The 12,756-nt window shown below is 52.5% G+C and overlaps 4 protein-coding genes across 4 annotated transcripts; 2 read left to right on the forward strand and 2 right to left on the reverse strand.

Moving 5' to 3' along the window:
* Positions 1 to 236: 236 nt before the first annotated feature.
* BO86DRAFT_449398 (putative MFS transporter) lies at positions 237 to 2,170 on the reverse strand (the record flags this gene model as incomplete). The annotated part of the gene is made up of 6 exons (XM_025676708.1): positions 237 to 515; positions 590 to 1,118; positions 1,166 to 1,428; positions 1,491 to 1,551; positions 1,735 to 2,124; positions 2,156 to 2,170. 6 exons carry the CDS (start codon positions 2,168 to 2,170, stop codon positions 412 to 414), a joined length of 1,362 nt encoding a protein of 453 aa, XP_025525791.1. The 3' UTR covers positions 237 to 411.
* A 575-nt stretch (positions 2,171 to 2,745) lies between these two features.
* BO86DRAFT_411260 (glycoside hydrolase family 72 protein) lies at positions 2,746 to 4,725 on the reverse strand. The gene is made up of 4 exons (XM_025674571.1): positions 4,608 to 4,725; positions 4,507 to 4,544; positions 4,425 to 4,450; positions 2,746 to 4,365 (listed from the first exon to the last, which is right to left on the reverse strand). The coding sequence occupies exons 1-4, from the start codon at positions 4,692 to 4,694 to the stop codon at positions 2,900 to 2,902; spliced, it is 1,617 nt and encodes a 538-aa protein (XP_025525792.1). The 5' UTR covers positions 4,695 to 4,725; the 3' UTR covers positions 2,746 to 2,899.
* Positions 4,726 to 7,736: 3,011 nt separating this feature from the next.
* On the forward strand, positions 7,737 to 8,386 carry BO86DRAFT_143547 (uncharacterized protein). Its single transcript, XM_025666223.1, has 2 exons — positions 7,737 to 8,267; positions 8,372 to 8,386. Exon 1 carries the CDS (start codon positions 7,845 to 7,847, stop codon positions 8,124 to 8,126), a length of 282 nt encoding a protein of 93 aa, XP_025525793.1. The 5' UTR covers positions 7,737 to 7,844; the 3' UTR covers positions 8,127 to 8,267; positions 8,372 to 8,386.
* Positions 8,387 to 8,504: 118 nt separating this feature from the next.
* Positions 8,505 to 10,465, forward strand: BO86DRAFT_380895 (hydrogen/calcium exchanger domain-containing protein; the record flags this gene model as incomplete). The annotated part of the gene is made up of 6 exons (XM_025670741.1): positions 8,505 to 8,508; positions 8,567 to 9,849; positions 9,902 to 10,121; positions 10,176 to 10,243; positions 10,291 to 10,379; positions 10,435 to 10,465. 6 exons carry the CDS (start codon positions 8,505 to 8,507, stop codon positions 10,463 to 10,465), a joined length of 1,695 nt encoding a protein of 564 aa, XP_025525794.1.
* Between the last annotated feature and the right edge of the window lie 2,291 nt (positions 10,466 to 12,756).

The raw sequence follows: 12,756 nt of genomic DNA on the forward strand, positions 1-12,756 counted from the left end.
AGACTGTTACTCTACGATCTTTCACCCAAATCTATGAAAAATAATCCAACTTTTGATACTTCTCTATGTTACGTTGATCTTCGAGGAGCACCCCCTCTCTGCTTCGACATCTTACTCACTCTAAATGCACATTCTATCATAAGCATACCAGTCCTTGTCATATGGGAGGGAACCCTCCCTAGTAGTAGTCAACCCACTTTTTGACATGATAATAAAGACGGAACAAGATCTCTATCACGATCTATTTTATTCTCTAAATCTCTCCCTATATTATTCTGTATACCACTCCTCACGCTGCTGGAGGGTCACCCCCAACCCTCTCTCTATGTCAAGCCCATTTCCAGAACCCAGACATTACCCAATAAATCATAATCATCAGTCATAAGTTCATCACCCAACCCCCCGCAAAAATCACGGATCCGACCCAACCCGCCTCTGCACCCAGCGCTGCATATCCAATCCCCACCTCGTAATCAGAATGACCAAGACACCTCCGATGATCGAAAAGAAGACACCTAAACCGTCCCTAAAGTCAGCAACCCATCCACAACACCATGATTACCCGCGGGATAGCAAAGCAGAAACTCACAAATCGTAAACGTCCACCCGACCCCAATGGCCCCGATAACCGGATCCACGGCGGCACTGCTCCCCGCCGAGAACAGATACTGAATGATGTACTTGCCACTGATGACCTCGGAGCGGCGATGCGGCAGCGCCTCCGCCGCGTAGGTGTTCAGCCCGTTGAAGCTGCCCATGAGGCCGCAGCCGCCGAAGAAGGCCGCGATGATCGGCACCGCCATGCCGCCTTGGCCCTCCTGGAGGGTCCAGCCGTACACCAGCGCGCCGGCGGGGAGCACGCCCAGCAGCGTGATCAGGCCGCTGTGCAGCCGGTCCTGCGGCAGGCGCGTGCCGTTGCGCTTCGCGATGTAGCGCTTCACCGTGCGGTCGCTGAGGCGGCCGCCGACGATGCTGCCCACCAGGAACCCGGCGCCGGGGGCGAGGTAGAAGAGGCCGCTGACTAACGCGGAGGAGAGGTGGAAGCGCGGGTTGAAGATGGAGCGGGCGGAGGTGAGGATCGCGTATTGGAAGGTCGAGAGGAGGCCGCAGGTTAGGTCCTTTTGATGGTTAGGATTGTTTGTGGGAGGAAGGGGGGAGGACGTACAGCTAGGAAGATGTTCGGGTAGATCCACAGTTTGATCACGCGCATCGGGTTGAAGGCGTGCAGGATGTGTTTGAGTTGCTCGGAGGGGGAACGGCGCGCGGGGGCTTTTTCATCCAGTGTGATAGACTTGTTGGCGTCAACCGACGACAGCTCCGGGACGAAGAGGATGGCTAGCACGAGGCCGAAGCCGGTCATGGCGACCTGCACCCAGTAGATGTTGCGCCAGCTGGCAAAGGTGACGATGATGCCGCCGATGCAGGGGCCTGGTTGTTGTTGTCGTTAGAGAGGGTTGAGCGGACAGAGACAGCAGGGAGTGTATACTCACCGATAGCTGGTCCGGCGACTGTGCCTGCCATGAAGAAACCAACTGCGGTACCTCGGACCGTCTGGAGGGTGTCAGTCGATATACCGATAGAGAATGACACCATGAGTGATAAGCATGAGGCTGAAAGAAAGTGGGCTATCATCTTCTACATCCTCACCACCCGTACAGGATATACTTCGGAACTCACAGACCCAACCCCCTCCCTCCCCCTCCTCCCAAACCACAAGCAAAGAAAAAAACTTACAGGCTCCCAACAATCCGCCAAAACGGTCTGGCCCGTCACCATGAACCCCGTACCAGTCAACCCGCCCAAGACCCTCATCGCCGTAAACACCCGCATATCGCCCGCAACGGCCGCGCCCACCGAACACCCACAGAGCACGGAGATGGCCAACAGATATGCCACGCGCCGCCCGATCAACACATTCATGGGGCCCCAGATCAACGACGAGAAGCCCATCGCCAGCAGCACGCCCGCGTTGGTGACATTGATGATCTCCGTGGTCGTGGCGAACTCGGCCGCGATCTCCGGGGTCGCGGGGAGGAGGCTCGTGCTCGAGAAGGTCACGGCGAGGGTCATCCAGCTCACGATGAAGAGGATGATGGCTTTACGCCAGAAGGGGAGTTCATAGCCCTTTTGGGGAGGGGAGTGTAGGGTGAGTAACGAGCGGAAGGTCCATTGTTGCTGTGGTTGGTGGGTATCGGTGTTCGGGTCGAGAGTATGTGTTGATGAGGAGGAGGAGGAGGAGGAGGAGGAGGAGGATGAAGATGGGGACGGAAGCTCGGTCGGCAGTGGTGTGCTGGTGGTGGTGGTGGTGGCGGCGGCGGCTGCTCTTTCGAGGTCATCACCACCCAAGAATTTTTCCATGGCCGGCATGGTCTTTATTCTAAAAGTTTTCTATGCAATTGAAAAACATGTACTTGAACCAGCTTCTCCGAGAATGCAGACATTTATATCTCCCCTCTCCTCTCGGCATCCCGACTGTGTGGCCGAAGTGACTCCATCGAACCCATCGAACCCATCGAACCGCTCGGCGATTCCGCTCCCACGCGCCGACCTCGGATCGCCCCGCCGAGCCGGTTGGCTTGCAGCTGCATGATATAACTTATGCACCTCAACCCACAGTTAGGCCGCAAGCAGATGATAAGTTGATTAACAGCGCATACGACGGAGATTCAACTAGTGTTTCATCCAGGTAGACCAATCTACAGGTCAATCTACACTTAAAAGCACATGAGTTGGCATGAGAGGTTTAGAACGAACATGAACACATCAATTCAGTCTTAAAAACGAACGTATACAGAATCGGTCCAATTATGTACGGCTAAGAATCCAACGGTAAAGGTTACAGGTATAATCATTTTCCGGCTGCTTCCTCCACCCCGTCACCGTTCCATCTCTCTCACGCTTACAGCAAGATCATGCCGAGGGCAGCACCCACAGCAGTCACGGCGTAAGCGCCCAGCTGCCAGCTGCCAACAGAGACAGCCATGGGGCTGACACCCATACCAGCAGCACCCTCGGAGGAGCTGGAGCTGGCGCTGGCAGCAGAGCCACCGGTAGGGGAAGAGGTCACAGAGCCAGTGCCGCCAGTACCAGCCTCCTTCAACAGGGAAGAGCAGGTACCAGTGGGAGACTGGGAAGAGGTGGTGGTACCCTTGCCGCTGAAATCACAGGCACTGGCCGAGGCACCCTGGGCGCTGTAGTACTGGTTCATGACGAAGTTGAGCTGCTGCTTGGTGGAGCAGACGCTGTAGGCTCCGTAGGTTCCGCTGGTCGAGTTGCTGGCCTGACCGGCACAGTATTTGCCGTCGTTCAAAGCGCAGATGTAGTCGAAGAGATCACCGTACTTGGAAGAAGAGACAGAGTCCTTGACAACACAGCTCAGCGACTCCTCCATGCAGTCGCACAGGGCGTCGTTGGGGCTAGGGGGCAGAGAGCTGCTGGCCTCCCAGGCCGAGGCAACGGTGGGGCAAGAGCTGGTGGCGGTGTTGGAGGCGGACCAGCTGTTGCTGTTCACACCGGTAGGGGTGGCCTTCTGCATCTGGGACGAAAGGTAGGAGAAATCCTTGAGGGTGCTGACGCTGTTGCCCGAAACCGAGACCAGACCATAGTCGTTGGCCTCCTGGAAGTACATGTAGACAATACCGCCGCTCCAGACGTCATCCATGTCGCTACCGAACAGAACGGGGACATCGGTGAAGGTACGAGGAGAGGGGTCGTTGCAGCCGTACTCGGAGAAGAAAGCAGGAACGGGGTAGTCCTTGAACTCCTCGGTACGAGCCTGGTATCCAGAGGTCTTGAAGGAGGAGTCACCGCACCACTCGTAGATGTTGTAACCGAAGAAGTCGATCATGTCCTCGGAGTCACCGCAGACAAGGTAGTCCTTGAGGTCGTCACGGATAGTGGCATCGTCGTCGGTGGCGTAACCGATACCAAGGGTGGTGCGGTAGTTCTTGGCCTTGATGTACTTCTTCATGTCGCGGACAGCAGCCTTGACGTAAGCAGCCGCATCGGTGTTGTTGTTGTCGTTGGTGACCTCGTTACCGGCAAAGAAACCGATGACGTTGGTGTAGTTGGCAAAGGCATCGATGACACTGGTGTAGCGATCGTACAAGGCAGTGTTCCACTGGGGGTCATTGCGGTTGATGGACTCGGAAGGAGACGACAGATCCGTGATCAGGTAGATGCCGGCGTCGGCCAGAGCGGTCATACACTCGTCGTGGTTCTGGGTGGGGTCGACGGCGTAGGTACGGATCACGTTGGTGCGGAGCTGCTGCAGGTAGGGAATGTCCCGCTTGCAGGAGGTGGCATCGGCCAAGGGGTCAATGTAGTCGTTGTTGTCCGAGGAAGTGCCATTGGCCGTGTAGTCCTCTGTAAACCGGTTAGATTCGCTCCTCGTCAGGATTCGACACAACGATCTATTGACGTACGCTGATAGGCGACACCACGCATGTAACTAGAATTGATGGTTAACCACGGCCGATTTTAATGTAAATTGGCAGGAAGACTCACAATTGGGTTCCGTTGTTAGAATAGAAGAACTTGTTGCCCTACACCAATCGAACCGTCAACGCCTATGTCACTCATGTTTCCGGTCTCCCTCGTGCACATACCTTGATGGCAATCTCAGGCAAGTCGGCAGCAATGGCACGGCCCAGGAGCATGGAAGCCCCAGCCAGGGCAAGAGAGTTGTACTTCATGGTCAACCGCGGAAGGAGTTATGAACGAGAGTCTTGAATCTGAATGGAGTGAGAGCAAAGAAGATTGAACCGCACCGGGCAGAAACAAAAGTCTAAAAGGAAAGAACGAGTGACTAACGGCGCACACACTGCCGTTGAAGTGGGATGATGTTATTGGGGTTGATTGGGGGGGGGGGGAGGGGGGTTGGAAAGGAAAAGAGAAAACAAGGAAGCAGAAAGAGAGAAGGAGAGAAAGGGCGATGGCTGGGGGAAGGCGGAAGATAAGAATGGGAGTCCAGTTTGGCCCCTGCCTAGACTACTAACTGTGACGGAGTAGAATGATGGTCGGTCCATCCAAGAGGAACCAGATTACGACGCCTGTAAAAATAGCACAACTACTGGTACTACTGAGTGCTAACACTGATGGGAACTCAGGGGATCGCAGGCAACACTGATTGGACGATTACAGGTGAGTATCTTACGGCCATTGACGATGATGTTGTTGTGGTGCATCCACTGTTTGTCTTGCTCTTGTATCCGCAATTGATGACATGAGGACAGGCATCTCTCTTCATTCAATGTCTTCGACCTCGATTCTATCCACCACATCCCACATCCCACATCCAAATTGTTCATCGTGGCACAAAACGGCGGGTTCGGTTACAATCCATTATTGTGATGGCAAGACCTAATTAGTACTTGGCTGTAATCGGGGCGGTTCCAAGAGGGCGAATACCTCGCTCTTACCATAAGCCAGGGGTCAAATTCAGGGTTGAGACCCCAAGCAAACGACCCACTTGCCCCAGGACCCTGATGGCTGATTGGCCCAAGACCCTGACCGTGGGTATGGTAAGGACGGTCATTACACGGTTCTTACCGTTTCAATGAAGAATGGAAGAGTGCCTTGTTCCTGATCCGCTCTGCCCTCGACAAATCAGCATGCCATCCCGGTGCTGCCGAGGGGCCAATCAGTCTGGGACCTGGCCATTCACCAGGTGGTAGGTGGGTCGGTGGCTTATTGAGATGCACGCCCACGGCTCAGTCGAGACACTCGATGGGGGGCCAAGGTGATTCAGATTTGTTGGTCGCTCCAGTCCGCCATCCGAAACAGTAGGAAGAAGCGGGCCTGTCGAAGGGGCAAATTGGGCAATCTCCTCCTTGTATCGTGACCATACCGTGTCTCGTATGGTAAATTGTAAGGCAGACCCCTCAGACCCTGCCGCAGGGTCTCAGGGTTCAAAGGGCCCTGAGCTTACGTTGCCTCTGGTGCCCCCAGGTAAGACAAAGTAAGACCAGGTATCACCCCGTATCGAATACACCCTCTTCCCATCTGAAAATAAATTCATTGCGGCAAATGCCCTCATTCACAAGCGTGTCTCAAATATAGATGGGCAAAAGGCTTGTTCGAGTGGATCAAGGCTTAAACAATACTCCGTCGTTGTCGCTCATTGTCTGTTCTCTTCATGCATGTACCGACTGATCAGCAGGAAAACATATATCTCCGGATGTTCAACGATGACTGAATCCGACCGATCCGGCTGACTGGCTAACTGCTGGATGCTTGATGCTGTGCAATACGGTGTAGTCCGTCCTTTCACTAACTACGAATCTCGGTGCAGGAGGAGGCCAGATACTTACTCCGAGGGATAATCGGCTGAACAGAGGAACAAGCTTTGGGATCATCCAGGAGCGACATCCTAGTAGCATCACTAGTCCAATCACTTGAGTTCCCCGTTCTGTTTGTTTGTTGTCGGGAGGTCGCGTTTTCTCCTTTTGCCCGCGCCCCTTTTCTGGATCCAACTGTTGTCTACAAGCATCAATTCCGATTTCAGGATGACCTCATCGCTTAGATGCAGGCGCGACAGCACAGACATCAATGCAAGGAGGTCAAAAGGTCATTCTCCGGCATTACAGCCAACCCTCGTGGACATGAAATCCAAAGGTGTTACGGCCTGCGCACCGCGGCGAGGAGCAGCGCTCATCGAGAAGTTTATAAAATCGACGCCGCCTGCGTAATAGTCCATCTTTGGGGCATTGCGGAAAGAAAGATTTCTGCGGGCGCTCGATCCGATTAAATAGTGACACAAATCTGCAGGCTTGACACCAGTAGAGCATGGTCTCGAGATTTTGCGGAGGAATTACAACTAACCGACTCTTTTTTTTTTGGTGCAGACGGTGCTAGGATGCATGCAGTTTTCATTGTCCCAGATATGGGTCAACACCGCTGACGCTCTGCCTGCCAACGCAGAGAGAGAGAGAGAGAGAGAGAGAGAGGGAGGGAGAGGGAGGGAGAAAGAGCGCGGTGTGGCTGATGTGGCTGATATGTCTGATGACTGTGTGGCTTATACACATGTGGCACAGGCGCAGCCTCTCACCAGCCACATGTGGTTGTGTGATATCACGTGAGATTAGATAAGCGGTAAAGAAGCAATCCTGGGTCCGTCCCACCAATATTCGGTTGAAACACGCCAGGGGCCGGAAATGTTTGAACTTTGTTGAATGATGAAATGACGCCAGCACCGAGAGACTAATCATGGATTGAATGAAGTGCACAGATGCACTCAAGCATGAAGCTGTTGCAACCTCTCAAAACATCCGATTGACGCCTCGTGCATCATCCCGTCTGCTGCTGCTGCCCAAACTTTCTCTGTGGTTGCCCGCAGTCCAACCTGAGAGTGTGTGTGTACCGCAAAAACTGGAAGCGATTAGTATGATAGGCAAAGGGGGGGGGGGGGGCAAAGTCCTCTTTTGGTGGCGGCCAAGAGTTATGCGCACATTGGTTCTGCTGCTAGTCGAAGACAATCGGAGGTCTTGGCAGAAGTGATTACGTCGCTGGCCGCATCCGCATCGTGTTGTGTGTCCTGTTGTATCTGGTCTATCCAGTGTCCAACGGATTGAAGTGCCTGAATGGTATTTGTCGGAGACCACCCGACCGGGAATATCCTCACAACCATGGTTGTTACCTTGACGGTTCTACCAGCCCGTTCTCTTTCAATAACAAATGTCAACAGAAGAGAATAAATGGCGGAATATTAAGAATCACAAGAATGGCCAAGGCGGCTATCTGTGCAACTCACCCGTGGAAACACCACGACGATGATTATGCCGTGGAGATTGCTGGCGCTTTAGATTGTGGCTGTGTTCTCAAATTACTGCAGCTCGGGTCCAATAATGCAGTGTGATTGTGGTCATCCACCAAAACTTAATCTTCCTTCATCACTATTGATCCCTTTTCAAGTGGATTTTCACTCCCTTGCTGCTGTCACTCGTTTCCTTGTCTGTCTCGCGTTGTTGTCATTACTGGGTCATTTGTTGCAGACATTCAACCCTTCAGATCTCCCTCTTTTCCCCCTCGCTTGGGTAGTCTGGTTTTTCTTTTTTATTATCCTCCTTGGTGGTCTGATTAGAGCACCTTTCCCTCTTTTTCGTTCTCCTCGCAGTCTGTTTCCATAGCAGGTCGGGTTTTCACTGCCTTCATCTGCTCCCCTGTGGCTTCACCGAGGCGGCTGTGTTGCCCAACTCTCCACTGCTTCAGCCACACTTCTAAAGGCTTCATCGCACCCTCTCTGCTTGCTTCAGACTCCACGTCAATCTGTAAGTGCCTGAACGGCTTCGTCCCCATTGGATCATTGCTGCAATGACAGCTGGTACCATTCTGTTGGGTCGCCTGACAAGCCTCGGCGTGCTGCGCATCGAAGCTTGTTGGATCGCCATTGCCTCAAAGATCTACTACTTTATCGCCTGTCGCCTAATATCTATGTAGTATAAGAAGCCCTTCCTCAAGAGCCATCATCTCTGTTCTGAACACAAACATCCGCTTCCACCGTAATCATGCGTGAGCCTACCCCTTTTCGTGTGATGGGGCCATTTGCTGACCGTGCTCCCGGTATCAGATATATATCGACGACAAGCCAGAAAGCTGGCCTGGTATGACAATGAAGGCGAACCTTCGACACATAATCCCTTCAAGAAGTTCCGAGCGGGACCGCGGCGGACCAACTCCATTCAACTGGAGAACCGACTCACTCCTGTGGTCTCAGAAGGTGGTTTGCGACTCTCCGAGGAGCGCCGACGTCGGAGAGATATGACCCAAGGCCTGGCCGGTCCAGAGCATGCGGACACCTTCCCACCCCAGTCTGCCGGTACCGATCAGTTGAATCGCATCGACAGCGCCGAGAAGGCTGACACCGAGCGGTCGCTGCACAGCCATGACCCCATTAACGTGCCGCAAGCCGATCAGCCCGACGAGACGCGACCACGAAAGCGAAGAACGTTTCTGAACAACACTTTCCGATCCAGCGCTGACGAGGATCGCACGGCCGCCGACTCCAGCAAGTCTATGCCCGACAAGCAGAAGTTTACTGCGGTCGGACAGTTGAAAGCCACGCTGTTCAATTCCTGGATCAATGTCCTACTCTTCGCCGCGCCCGTGGGGATCGCGTTGAATTATGTCGACGTCCCTCCGGTGGCGGTCTTCGTGGTCAACTTCATCGCGATTATACCCCTTGCCGCCATGCTAAGTTATGCGACCGAGGAGATCGCCATGCGTACTGGTGAGACCATCGGTGGTCTTCTGAATGCTACATTCGGTAACGCGGTAGAACTGATTGTCGCGATCATCGCCTTGGTTGACGGAGAAGTCGTGATTGTGCAGACGTCCTTGATCGGTAGTATGCTGTCCAACCTGCTCTTGGTCATGGGTATGTGTTTTTTCTTCGGTGGCATCGACCGCCTGGAGCAACACTTCAACCCCGTGGTTGCACAAACGGCGGCCAGTCTTTTGGCGTTGGCAGTGGCCAGTCTTATTATCCCTACCGCTTTCCATGCGTGGTCAGATGCTGGAGAGACTGGAATTGCGGAATTGTCCCGCGGCACCAGTGTTATTCTACTGGTTGTATATGGATGTTATCTGTTCTTCCAGCTCAAGTCGCACACAGAGATCTACAACGCCCCTAGCCCCAAGGTGGAAAGAAGACGCCAGAAAATCAACGAAGGCGACGCCAGTCGGGGCATCGCTCAGATTGGCAAGATGACGGCCTCGATGGCTGGTGAGCATGCTCAGAACGTGGAACTTCAGGAACCAGACGATGAGGAACAGCCTCAGCTCAGCATCTGGGTGGCCGTGCTGACGCTTGTCATCTCGACTGTCTTTGTTGCGCTTTGTGCTGAGTTCATGGTACGCTTGATCCTTTGCCTCATCTTGCTTTGACAGCGCCTAATTTGATCAGGTCGATTCCATCGATGCTCTCACACAGACCGGCAATATTTCGGAGACCTTTGTGGGATTGATCCTTCTTCCGATTGTAGGTAACGCGGCCGAGCACGCGACGGCTGTCACCGTGGCTTGCAAGGATAAGATGGACCTGGCAATCGGTGTGGCCGTCGGCTCAAGTATGCAGATCGCGTTGTTGGTGTTGCCCCTGATCATTGTGATCGGGTGGGGAATGGGTCAGTCTTGCTGTTGAGGAGCAGAGTCAAAACAAAATGCTAACAGCTGCTTAGGCAATGATGACATGACCCTTTACTTTGACGGTTTCCAGGTGATTCTACTATTTGTTGCTGTTCTTCTGGTTTGTACCTCAACACCTGCGCCGTGGACATGCACTAACCTCAGCAGGTCAACTATCTCATCGCTGATGGAAAGTCGCACTGGCTCGAGGGCGTCTTACTGATGATGATGTACTTGATTATCGCTGTGGCTGCTTGGTAAGAAGAACCCTCGTCGTTCATATTCTGGAGCTATACTGACTTGCAATGCTAGGTTTTACCCGAGCAAGGCCACCGTCACCTAAAACTGCCCGATCGGTGGGCGCCACATTGATACCAACTAACATAATCATTTAACTGCCATGTCCTGTACCATATTTGATGTCACGATTTGTTTAGATTCCTGTCTTCCTCTTGATACCGTTTGTTGTGTCTTTACGGGGGCTTTTTGAGACTATTACAGTCTCCATCTGGGATACCCGATCAATCTTTGAGAATAGCATATGCATTTTACTATTACCAATTTAATTTTGTTCAATGTCCTCTGTCCTGAAACCTACATGGATGGGTCGTGGTCCTTTTGAAGCCAGGCAATTGCATTTGAGACTGCGGTGTTCTATCTGCTGCCGTTGACCGGAAGACATTTTGTTTCTGTTTCTGCTCTTCCATCCAGGATGAGCAAACGCACATCCGTTTGCTATCCACCTCCCTCGGCTACACAGGAACCCGAACGGCAAACAAACGACTCCATCTGTCCAGGAAAGTCGTCAACCTTGTCTCTTGCATTCCGCTACCAGCTGAACTTCTCTACAGAGCAAAGCGGCATAAGTATCGCTTGTCGTCCGCTGCCAATGTCCTCTCTTTTTTTCCGTGACTACCTCTCTTTCTCTTGTATATAACGCTTCCTGCTCACGAAGGCTCTGTCAACTACGCAAGTCGGAATCTTCCTTCTATCTATTCTATGACGACCATCACTCTCTCACTCACCACCCCCACATTGCTCATCATGCTCTATTCCATACACCCTCAACAGTCTTCCAACAGCAGTGTCTTAGAATTTATCACCTCTGGCACCCCCCTCGAGTCATTCCCCTTCGCTTCATCACTTCTGTTCTCTCTCATTTATTACAATGCGCTTGTTCTTCTGTTTGCCGTGTTCGAACTCTTTGTGCTTCGGCTGATTCGCAGTATCTTCCCTGGAATCAACTCAGGGCTGTACCGCATCCTGGAAGTTTCGATCTACATCATCGTCCAGGCACTGACTTTCATTGGTCTTACTTCACTTTACTACCTCATCTTCGTTATCGCACCCACGAGTATGCTTTTGTTGATTATCCCCACTCGCATGCCATTGAATCATTAACACTATGCCCCGTGCCCGACACGAAGACACGTTATATGGTCAAATCCTTAGCTCAACTTTTCGATCGATCGCAGTATTTTCGAGAATTCGAGGCATCACGGCCAGAAAGCTCCTCGTTGCAGCAATCATAGCTGCGGATCAAGCCGGTGGAGGGGGGCCTCAGTCGACTGCTGCCCCATATCCTCACTTTCCTTCATGCACACAATCCGGTTGCTGTCTGACCTCAAGGGATGAACATCATCTTATCTTTGGTTGATTTTGAGAACTGTGCGTGAGCGCTTCTACACCCCACTACTCTCAATATGATAATGAGAGTTAATCTTGACCATTTCTGCTAGTCAGTCTTACGACCGCGTCTGGAACCGTTATTGCACCATTCATCCACTTACTATGATCGATAATTTTGACAATTGCTGATATCCCTCGTTGTTTGATACGGCATCTTCCCCAATTGCATCAGCTCATGGGTGGTTCATATCATACCCTTCGCGTCGAACTCGATCAAGATCGCTGGCACATGTTCAGTCTCTTCCAGGAACTTCTCAACGAGCTCAATCCTTGGTAAGCTTTCAGTCCTATCGGCTTCCTAGCCATCGGAAAAGGAATTTCTGACGCGTTGTCAGAGCACAAGTACTCATGGCAGATAAGTTCGAAGCCTGGAAACTCTGCTTCAAGAAAGTGGCTCTGGCAGGTTGTCTCTATAGCTTGCCTTGGAATAATGCACCTCGTATGATTACCACGAGGCTCCAGTAATCCACCGAGCCCCTACCACTACAAGACCAACCTACCAGCATGAAACCTTCTGGTACGACTCAATCCAAAAGGCATCGGCGATGTCCTCGGATTTATCCGAGATGTTTGTGATCCCAATGGTGCAGTTTCAGCCGAGGCTGCTCTTCAACGTCGACCTCTGAGGATACCGCGGGAATTGTGTCCTTGGTTTTGAAACTTGCACAAAGAGTCTTCGCTCAGCAGGCATCCACTATTATTCACGAGCATTGGGTGCACAACCCGGTGGCCATCGAAGACGAACACCAGAAATTGAAAAGCTGCACGCACGGCGAATGAACCAGTGACTCCAGTTACCCCCAATAAAGGTTTCTTGGATGCCACCTCAACGAGGTTTCTGCTGCTTGGTAATACCATGCGCCTCACTCTGAAGGAGGCATGCAATCTTCGGAGGTTCAGCTCTTTGGATAGATCGGGGAGGATGAGCTTCTGTGACCATCATCA

Source organism: Aspergillus japonicus (assembly GCF_003184785.1).
Source record: "Aspergillus japonicus CBS 114.51 unplaced genomic scaffold BO86scaffold_40, whole genome shotgun sequence".
NCBI lineage: Eukaryota > Fungi > Ascomycota > Eurotiomycetes > Eurotiales > Aspergillaceae > Aspergillus > Aspergillus japonicus.